We start from the raw sequence: 10921 nt of genomic DNA, 5'->3' as shown, positions 1-10921 counted from the left end.
ATTAATAACTGTGATAAACAACTCCGCTGAGCGTTTGGTGCACTGGGTAAAGAAACTTCAGGGCCATCCCCGCTATTAGTCAGAAACTTATTTCAAGTACTTACGGCTCCTAAGTATAGTTATAGCATAACACTGTTTACAAATTAGTAGGTCAAGACTCCAGTGCGACTAGAGACATGTTAAATTAAAACATCAAAATCCCCGTGCTAACAGTCAACATTTTAGACAGCAACTGCTTACTATAAAGAATTAATAAAGTTTAAGAAATTCATTGAAAGACCAAACTGCTCTCCACCATATGTGTGTATTAAGACAATTACAGAACATCTGAAGGCCCAAGCTGTATTATTTAGGGCAGCCACGCTTGTCCACCCATGGGAGTCAAATAACTGGTCCAAATTGCCTTCGGGTCTAGTTATTACTTAAAATAGAGCCTTTCGATTGGAAATGACAAACCAGAAAAATAAAGGTGTAATGAATAGCGATATTCAATTTTGTTCTTACTGCTTCAAGGGCCCAGTGTTGTACATGATGTCTCACTTGAATGGCTTGCTGGGACACCTAATTGGGAACAAAGACATTAGATCCACCTGTGATTTTCCTGCTTTGACTGCAAATGTTTGCTCTGAGCAAAGTCTGTGATGTTTTCTCTTTTTTTCCCCCTGGCGTTGCTGGCACTGAATAGAAAACAGTTTTTAACCAGAAAGGTTAACATTAATTTGTATTTCTTCACATCAGATGAAGAGGAATTTAAAAATCAATCAAAGCAAATACAAAACAGGTAGTTTCAAAGACAGACTCTATCTCCAAACACCTGCCAATTAACAGCAGAGCATTTACACCTGGTGAGGAATTTATCCAAAGAGTAAGACACAGATAGAAATCAAAAACTTTATTACAAAAATAAGTTACACTCACCTCCATTTTACAGTATAAAACAATTTATTTGCAGGAATGCAAAAAACGTTGTTGGCCACCAACAATAGTTTAAAACTGCTAACATCTTTTTTTCAAAAGGTGGTTGTTATGATTTTATTGAGGGAGTTAACTGTATAGAAAACCGGGATTGAAGAGCACAGTTTCCTTTTTGCTATACCTGGAAATAGAAATCATTCACTGCAGTATCCCTTCTACCACTATGTGACTATGATCCCTCACCAAATCATAGCAGCTAACGTTAGGCACACCTGCTCACTGGCTGGGCAATATGGCAATTCAGTTGTCCATCAAGATTAACTCGAAAGATCTACATGGTTGCTGTCTTGGGAGCTGGGAAGGGATCATTTGAGATTAACATGATCTTACATGATGAAGGATTAGATTAGGTTGTTTAACATTATTCTGAAGTTGTTTGAAAATGTATCGTTATCAATATAAAAAACAAACCCACTGGAATAATACAGTGGCACAAAAGGGACACTGCAGGGCTTTATTTTTGTTTTTTACTTTTTTTTTTTTTTTAATCAAAGGCAGTTGGATGCCTGTGATATTGAAGACTTTAGAAAAGTAACATTTTATCCGAAAAACTATACAACCAGTAACTACATACTCTGAAGAAGCAAGGCGGCTAATTCAGTTCAAAATAGGATAAAAGCAGGGTTTGTTCAGACTCATCATATGAGATTGTTTTGCATGCCCAGTTTGACTGTTTGCAGTGTCAGAGCTGCAGCTAAAATGACTATATTACATTAAGTACATCGTTTTTGCGCTGCAGCTCTTGTGCATATTTTGTATGAAAACAAGCCCTGCTTTCATCAATATAGTTTCCCTATTTACAGTACAGGCCGGGTAGTTTAGTCCTCTGTACTGAGGTAGTCAACCAACCCTTTAAAGACAAGTTCTGAAAAGAACCACTTTCCTGGAATGCCTGACTTATCCATGCCAGGTGGGTACACCCTAAAAACCTGCAAATGTTCTCTTTCAAACATCCAGATCAAACGATTAAGATTAACATGGATATTCCGACAATAAAAATTGCGATTAGCACAAAAATATACAATAGCATCAAGCTCCTTTGAGCCACTTCAAACCTAAGAACTTAAAAAAGTGCAAATTCTTCAATAATTATTTAAAAAATGGCATGTTCAGGGACAGGGAAGGGGTAGATTGTAAGGGCAATACATTGAGCCCTGTATATCAGGGCTGGATACAGGGACTCGGGGCAAAGAGGCTGTGGCGAGTATTCAGAATCCTCCGGTCGTATTTTTAAGGTGGCAGTTTCAGAAAAAAAAAATGAAAAAACAAAAACATGGGGGGGAGGGGCGATGCTTCTTCTGTAAGGCTGGAATATCATTGGACCTTTTTGTCGTGCTCTTTTTTTTGTTTCAACATCCATTGCAGCTTACGGTGTTAACCCCACACATCAAGTCAGTATCCACTGTGACAGGTCAGGACCGCCCTCGGCCCCGTTTCCCTGCTGGACCAATGAGAGCAAAGATAAAATTAGCATGAGGAACCCACGTTGCATGCATTCCCCATCAATCAGCACACTGACAGATGAATGAAATTCCACGAAATTTAGATGGAAGTCAGAGTTCTGCCACTGGGGTTGGACTCAGCTGGCCTTCTTGAAAATATAGTATGTTGTGAATGACCTTTGTCTGCTGGCGGCAACAAGCTGACTGGCTGCTCTGAAAGATGACACCTGTCAGGGATTAGTTATGAGGCCAATAAGCAGGTGTAACTTTTTAAATTTATAGGCAAGGTGTGTGTACTTTTTTGTGCAGCCCTCTGATCATCAGTAGCATAATTTCAAAACCTGCATCATAGAAGTCATTGTCAACATTTCCCCAACTAGAGCTGCGTTCATTTCTGAATGTGCTGCAGCCCTGCCAAACATGCCATACCTCTGAACTTTGCGCTCTGACAAATGAACCTCGGCATCAGAAAATATACTGACACTAAGACTGAGTAGTCATTTTTCAAGACTTCTAAAAATCACTGTCTCAAAATAAAGCGAGCCACATAACAAGTTCTAACAGAACAGTGATTATCTGGAAGAGCAAGGTCGAGCTTTATTAGTCACCACTGTGTGACTAATTCGATTTTACCCACTTTGAAACCAACAGTATTACATTGTGAAATGTTTCATTTACCTCTGCTTGTTCCAGGGCCTCCTCGCTGTGAGAAACCCAGCCGGCCCCTCGGTGTAACAGCACCGCGGCCTCTGGTCTGACTGGCACCGCCACGGACCCCTCCTCTCACTCCTCGTCCTCTCCCAGACCCCTGGAAGTCATCATAGCCGTAGTACGGGTCATCATAGCCGCCCCGGTAGTTGTGGTAGTCATATCCATAGTAATCGTAATAGTCTTCATAGGCATAATAATCAGGAGGGTAAGAATAACCTCCCCGTCCGCCTCGGCCTCGGCCCCTTGTGGGTGGTGGCATGTGGGGAGGCCCATAGTAATAGTATTCATCATACCTGAAAAAGGATAAACAGGCTCAAGATAAATTCTGACTTCCCCCTTCACATCAACATTGAAACATGGTAACTGTGTAGCTAAAAAGTCACAAGTTTGAGCTGCATTGTTCTCTCTTACATTTGTGTTTTAGCGGCTTGTCTCTGGGCTTTGCGCTCTTTCCTCTTCTGGTCAGGGGGCTTGGCAAAGACGATTTCAATGTGCTCTCCTTCAAGGTCTTTCCCATTGAGGTCAGCCAACGCCTGTGACATTGAAAAAGAGAAGATTCTATGATGAATCTCACTGCAATGACAAGTTTAAGTCAGGATGCATATCTTCTGTGTCATTCCAGAGACAGTGTTTTTTTCCCCCTACCCCATACCTTCACAGCACCGTCTCTTTCCTCGAAGTGGATGAAGGCATAGTCTTTCAATTTTTTCACCCGCTCCAACTTTCCAAACTGACTAAAGGCCTTTTCAAGTATCTCCTCTGTAACAGTGCTTGCCAAGTTCCTCACAAACAGCACCTTGACCTAGAACAAGGGAAAAAAAAGGTTAAGGTTTCTAGTGGAAAAGGGAACAAATACAACTGCAGGAGACAGAGAGGAAACAAATTCAGACCATATATACGCTTAACAGCATGATACTGATGACCTTGCGCTGTACCTTACCTTGGCCATGACCTCTGGGTCTGGGTCCTCGATAGGATCAGCCCACTCCACGGTGACCACATTTCCCCACACCTTGACCTTGCCGCTCATCAGCCGGCGACGGGCCTGAGCTGCTGTCTTGTGGTCTTCATACTCCAGGAAGCAAAAGCCTCTATTCTTCTTCTTGTCGTCTGGCTGGTGGTACAATATGACATCGTTTAGACCCTCTGTAGAAACAGAAACAGGAGAAGGGTGGAGAAAAAAAAAATCAGCAGGTGGTTAAGAAGCTTTACTCAATATAGTTTCATTTTAGTGGTAATAAGAGAAATTAAGACTTTATACCAGTGTAGAATAAACTGTCTTTCTGTCACTCAGAGATATTGGACCATGAGACCAAAAAACTAGATTTTCTGTGTTTAGTGTCCAGTCAGCTCTTAGCGGTAAGCAATCATAGTAACATGAGTCACTTCAGTATAGTGATGAGGTCATCATTTGGACACAAACAGGAAATCCTTTAAAAATCTCTACTGTCAAAGCTTCATCCACTGATGCATTACAAATCTTAAACGCAGAGTGAAGCTATTTTAAATTATAGGTATGGAGCGGTTAAACAAATCAGAAATCAAAGGATGGCACTGACTCACCTGTAACTTTAGCAAATTCTTCAACAATCTGCTCTTTTGTTTTACTCTTGGGGATGGAGCCAACAAACAGTCTATTATTGGCCACAGAGATGCACACGCCGATATGTTTACCCGGTCGAATTTCATTGTTGTTGCACTGCAGGAGGATGGAGGATAGTTTAAGTACAGAACCAAAAAGAGTCAACAAATTGGAGCCTATGACAACTTGGTGTGGTTGCCATTTCACATCCTTATCCACAATATTTCACATACCTCTTAATGTTTCAATTATTATTAACATTGTATGCTACAAAAGCTTACTCTGTTCTCTTCACTAAATGCTACTGTCTTGTATTTGGACCCCATCAGACCCTCTCTCTTTTTGGTCACAGTTGTAGTAGAGTAAACGTACCAATTTGACAGCCTGCTGTGCAGCTTCTTTAGTGCAGAAAGTGACAAAGGCGTAGCCTCTGTTCAGGCCACTGAGAGGATCCATCATCAGGCGCAAGTCCCAGATGGGGCCAGCTTTCTCAAACAGCGGAACCAGCTCATCCTCAAAAAGGTCTCTGGGGATTTTGCCTACAAATATCTGTCAGGTTGAGAGGAAAGATTATGGTGCATGAGAGCAACTCTTCAATTTGAAATGTAAAGTGAAGACAAGCTATGGGTAGCATTTAAGTAAAAGGTATCCAGTCAGCTCTTAGCGGTAAACTATCAGCGTAACCATGGTTACTACAGAAGATATTTCCATTTCATCATTTGGACACCATCATTTGTAAAGGATTTACAACAACCAACTTAACATAGAAAGCAAAAAAATGTTTACCATTCTTGCACTGTCATTAAGTGGTGTTACATAAAGGTGAGAAGTTTTCTACCTCTGTACCAATGGTGGGCTGTGCCCCTGAGTGGGCAGACTCTGGTGGGGGACCTCCATACTTCCTCTGGCCTGTTGTCACATCAAGTGTGTAGCCAGTCCTCTCCAGCAAAGCCTGACCGTCAGAAAACAAGGCAAAGTCAAAAGGAAATTGTTTAATCAACAGTCATGAATATGCCTTATCTAATGAAGACGCATCTCAGTTCTAGAGATAACATACTGTTGTTTTCCAAAGGTACTGCACATCCCAAGTGTAAAATCAGTTTTAGTATGATCTTTAAATGTTGTACCAGTACTCACTTTGATTTTGGCTTCATCTGGTCCTTTATTGGTGTCTGACACTTTGGTCCCTTGTTTCTCTCTCTGTCTGTACGTCTTCATCACGCCACAAAGAAAGGCACTTTTGTTCTGAAATAGAAAAAAAAATGTCCACATCATTAGGACAACTTTTGATTGTGTGTTATACAAGACTGTGAGAATTCATCTTGTAGATAAGACAACCAAACGCTATTGTACAATCACAGTTTAACTACATAATACCACTGCACATCACACTGCACAGAGGACAATCACCCACTTTGTATCAGCATCAGAAGTGAACTAAACAACACACCAACAGTTTGACACGTATACCTGAACATGTGAGAGGTCGCTGTCCTTGAATTGCAAAAGGACTTGCAGAGCACCTTCCTCGTTGAATTCTTTCAGAGCCTCAATCGCTCGATCATCTAAGTCACTGTGTGACACCAAACCTGGAGGAAGGGGGACAACATAGAGAGGGAAATGATGAGCTACTAACAAGAAAGACAAGGCTTTTATATCTACCTTGTCATTCAATCACACTAATTACAGTACAACTGAAAAATTAAAATAAAATGATTTAATTGTGAGCCATTTTGCATAACAAATATCTATTCAATAGTGTAATGGATAAATAATGATTATTAGAATTAGGAGAGGAGTGGGACCGCACTAATCTAATGGAGCTGTATTCAGCAGTCAGGCTGCATTTTACTCTCCAACCAGTACGTTTTTTGCAGAACTAATCACAACAGATGTGACATTGCAACTTGATATGCCAGTGCCCCTCTATACTGTGGCTGGGAGATTCTAATGAGCTGGTCTGCATTCTCCTCTATGGAGGGGCCGTCACCTGTCCCAGGCAGCCACACACCAGACAGCTGCTGCCATTGTTTCTGCCTCAGTCCCATCTGGCTGAAAAGGCCAGACCAGTACTTTTCTAGATCTGACCCACCAAACAAGTCCTAAAATGACCCCCCAAATTTTGTCCCTGCAGCTCGCCCCATAAAAACTTATATAGATCTAACCAAAGCAACACATATTTAGCTAAAGATGTAGCTGACATCATAATGACACCTATTCATTCCCCTGCAATGATTTTATGGTATGTGAGGAAATTCTATATACATTAATGGAGAGATTGGACAGGCTCACCAAGACACTCCCCGGAAAGGACAATTCATTCACCCTGACACCAGTGATCATGCAACCATGTTGGGAATGCAAATGCAATCATGTACACATTTTCACACCAGTAATGTGGAATTTAATATTCTGTAGCACTGCAGTACCCATTTTGGTAGGAAACCACAAAAAGTTGCTTCAGGATCCCAATTCCCCCATTCAAAAGGTGATAAAATGACAGTACATGCAAGAAATTGATAAACATAAAAATTTGCATATTTGAATATGCAAGTATATTCATTGTGCCTTACCTGCTATGTAAATTTCATCTAGTTTTTCAGCAACTTTCTGTGGTAAACCAGCTTCTAATAAAGTCTGGAAGTGCTCAGAATGGGTAACTGCAGCAGAGGTGTCCATTGGTTCTTCTGGACCATTTCCATTAATATGTTCTGTGGCCATGTCTCCAGAAATCTGTGTAAATGCAATGAGCCAAATTAATCCTGGGTCAAGGGCAAGACTTGGGATGTGTTCACCAGAGTGCAAAGTCTCAGACATGTCAAGCAAATCATTTGAAAAAAACAAAAAATAATCTGACTATTCACAATTTCAACACAGCATGTCATTTAATTAAGCACAAATTCTCAAAAAATAGGGAATCTTGTAACGTGCAAAATAAGTTACCATGGTTATGTGGTTCTTAGATAGATAGGTAGAAACTTTATTCATCCCCAAGAGAAATTCGCATTCTTTACAGTCTAGAGACTTTTCACTATCCTTACTTAACACTTTCAGCTCTTAGCTTGCATGAGGTAGAAGCCCAGAAACCTTTATATAGGCAGTTGACACAGATGTTTGAACACTGCGCGCAAGACAGACAATACACATACCAACCCCCCCCCCCCCCCCCCCCCCCCCCCACGGAAATAAATTAAATGACATCGTGTAAAAACAGCTGAACTACCAGGTTTGTGTCCATGTGGCAGTATTTTCCACTCTGGTTTGTTCTGGGTTCAAAAGTTTGTGCAAATGGAGCCAAGTTCACTTGCTAACGCCTGAATCTCAGCCCTCTTGATCGCTGCTGGTGCAGAAGCCTTGTTTGCTTTGGTCTCTAAATTACATGTTAGCTTACCTTCTCACTGCTGACTTCAGCACAGGCTAGATAGCTGATACACGTGCTCCATCAGAGAGTGAGCCCCGGTTTCCGGTGGCTGACCAGTGAGCAAGTATGCACTCTTTAGCATTTCTGTTTATTGACACTTTTGCAGCTCAAATTGTGACACTATAGTAGATAATCCAACCATCACGTTAATGACCAACCCAATCGTCGCTTCCCTTCTGTTTGTATTGACAGATATTAGACAAAAAAGCAAACTAACTGCTTTCTAATCACATTACTGCATCCGGCAACGCTGGACTCAGCAAAACGTGGACGGCAAACTTCTGATTTGGCCTAACGGTAACTCAGCTAACGTTACCAATGGCTAATATTAGCTTAAAGATATCGTGCAACCGATATCGTGTAGTGCCTGCTAATCAATCACATTATATCGGTAAACACGTGCTTTCTCTGTGGTTAAAAACATTTCTGCAACGTTAAAAGTAAATATAAATCTGTTGTACAAATCAACCTTGAATTTTTAATCTGTAACGTTAACAAATCACTTGGAATTAATTGTTTTATCCGACGTTTATGACAGCGTTAGATTTAGCGGGGAGGGACAGACTCGCACACGTTGAGGCTAGCTGGCTAGCAAGCGGGCTAGTTTGCACAGCTAATGTTACAGGAGTCATGCTAACTAGGGACCTTCATCGGGACAATAACATGACGCGCTAGTATGCATTTTCTATAAATGCATCTGTGTTAGTGTTTTAGTAGGCAAGAAGAATGTCAGATGGTGAAGTAGTAACGCATGATCGCTAATTCTTGATAATATAACTGGCTTTTGCCACCTAGCTGCTGTTAGCATACAATGACAATGAGCATGTCAATTCTGCGATCTGTCAAAATAGGCTAGCTTCAGCTAGCATGCTAATTCGAACGGAATTTCAGTGAGGCCATTGTTATATCGTCATTTGTCGGTACGAACCTCCCAAACTGACAAAGTACGACTTTTCAATTTAATTAGATTCATCGAGGCCTTGAGAGCTAAAGGTTTAGCCTGCTAGATGCGTGGTTTGTCAACGTGCCGCCACATAGGAAGAGTCCATTTTCAAAAAGCCGGTCTGGAGAACTCGTTCCCAACCACCACCAGTTTCCACATTGTTTGAAACAGCACCGCACGATTCAGACTTTTTAGCAATCAATTAAGCAACAATCACGTGACCAATTAGTAGTATTCGCCCTACCTGCCGCTGGCTCACCAACGTGTATAATGTTGATTATTTAGGAAGATAAATGTGATATTTAAAAGACAGAAAAAGTGTAAAACTCCCGGCACTGGTCCGGCTTCAGTCATTCACTCTTGATGATGTAAAATGGCTGCCACGTTCACGCCTCGAGTTTTGTCTCGTCGATGGGGTTTCTTGGACAGCCTCGCACGGGCTTGCCTTGTATGCATTTTACAGTGGAGCAGCAGGTCATCCACAGCATCCATCACCATTACCAACGATGAGTAGTTTCACCACAACTGCTCTGTTTATGTGATGAATACGACACAATACAAGTGTTAGCTAACAGAACAACGACATGCCTTGTTACAGAAACCAGTACGACTAAAAACCAGGGCTGAACTTACATACAGAAGTACATAATAATGAAATAAAACAATAAATTATAAACGTGAGATAACTCATTATTAATAATTTGCTAATATCCAAATGCTACCGCTAATACACCATAATAATAACAATTATAATAATAACGGCAGATTTTTTGCGATGGTCAGTGTTGTCAAAAAAATGTTATCAAATGTCAGTCCACGTGTTAAATTTAAAACTGCATATGCTGAACCCGATGAGACCAGTACTTGTATTATGTACTTGTATCTTTCAGTATACAGTATGTAGCAGAGTGCTTGACTGGGAAGTGAAGTAGGTCCCACTTTTCACCACACTGTGTCACTCTTATCATGGATTTCACTCACGCACACACACACCACTGCTACTTATGTCAAGAGTGTTTGTGTAGAATATGCTCATTTGCTTGATTCAACAAATACAAGAGCAATGATTTAGTTTTTTTTTTTTTGTGTTGATGTTGATTTTTGATCAGTTTTTACTGATTTTGCAAAAGATTCTCTGCAACTTTATGATAAGAAAGAGCAGTTGAATTTCTCATCATGCATGCATTACAAACAGGATCTCATTAAAAAATTTTCTTCAAAAAATCTGTTAAAACATTATTAGAGATAACATTGTGAACAATGTTGTTTGTTGCATTGCCTTCTATCATTAAAATGATGTGCAATGTTATTTGTCATCAGCACGGGCTGTCATTATGTCAGTTGCAAAGCTCGGTCAAAAAACTGGTAAAATCCAACTTGGTGGTATCTTTCTACATTACAGTTTCTGGGTTTACATATTTGGATAATCAAAGGTTAATGCATGTCAGTCATTATCATTTGTCATTTGTGCTGATTCTTGAGAATTTTATTTGCAATACAGTTATATTGCTGTCACAATTCAATGCAGTAGACTGGAATTTGGTTATCTGCTATCTTCATCACAGCAGTGATCACAGTGAATCATGGGCTTACTGTTTGGCTCAAGGCTGAAATAATAAAACTTTAACAGGTAACTGACTCCAAAACCCCCTGCAGTTATCAAGCATTAACAGCTGGATGATGAGGAGGAGTTTGAGGAAATACTTGCACAGGTGTTGAGGAATAGAGCTACAGAATGATTCCCTTTGGGTTTTGGCACTTTTTCTGAATCGATAAGTATGCTTCATAGACTGAATCCAAGGTGTGTTGCGAGATGTTTCACAAAGACATGCAACTTACTTAACAAT

The 10921-nt window shown here is 40.6% G+C and overlaps 1 protein-coding gene across 2 annotated transcripts; it reads right to left on the bottom strand.

Moving 5' to 3' along the window:
- Positions 1–877: 877 nt before the first annotated feature.
- On the bottom strand, positions 878–9452 carry LOC121197354 (heterogeneous nuclear ribonucleoprotein Q-like). 2 transcript variants are annotated; one of them, XM_041060931.1, is made up of 12 exons: positions 9319–9452; positions 7284–7443; positions 6181–6299; positions 5848–5955; positions 5549–5662; positions 5083–5259; positions 4692–4827; positions 4069–4274; positions 3781–3930; positions 3540–3661; positions 3096–3421; positions 878–2416 (listed from the first exon to the last, which is right to left on the bottom strand). In XM_041060931.1, the coding sequence occupies exons 2-12, from the start codon at positions 7429–7431 to the stop codon at positions 2388–2390; spliced, it is 1635 nt and encodes a 544-aa protein (XP_040916865.1). In that variant the 5' UTR covers positions 7432–7443; positions 9319–9452; the 3' UTR covers positions 878–2387. The 2 variants fall into 2 exon arrangements, with proteins under 2 accessions (XP_040916865.1, XP_040916866.1); XM_041060932.1 differs by lacking the exon at positions 7284–7443 and having other exon boundaries at positions 9319–9431.
- Between the last annotated feature and the right edge of the window lie 1469 nt (positions 9453–10921).

This window comes from Toxotes jaculatrix, chromosome 17 (genome assembly GCF_017976425.1).
Source record: "Toxotes jaculatrix isolate fToxJac2 chromosome 17, fToxJac2.pri, whole genome shotgun sequence".
Taxonomy (NCBI): domain Eukaryota; kingdom Metazoa; phylum Chordata; class Actinopteri; family Toxotidae; genus Toxotes; species Toxotes jaculatrix.
The sequence above is the reverse complement of the archived record's forward strand: the minus strand, read 5'-3'. Positions and strand labels throughout refer to the sequence as shown.

What these genes read in the sequence shown, in the direction of transcription:
- LOC121197354 (XM_041060931.1), bottom strand. Translation starts at nt 7,431, where the DNA reads ATGGCCACAGAACATATTAATGGAAATGGTCCAGAAGAACCAATGGAC. An exon ending in GCGACCTCTCACATGTTCAG is followed by an intron (nt 5,956 to 6,180) that starts GTATACGTGTCA and finishes TTTCTATTTCAG; the next exon opens with AACAAAAGTGCCTTTCTTTG. An exon ending in AAAGAGACGGTGCTGTGAAG is followed by an intron (nt 3,662 to 3,780) that starts GTATGGGGTAGG and finishes TCAATGTCACAG; the next exon opens with GCGTTGGCTGACCTCAATGG.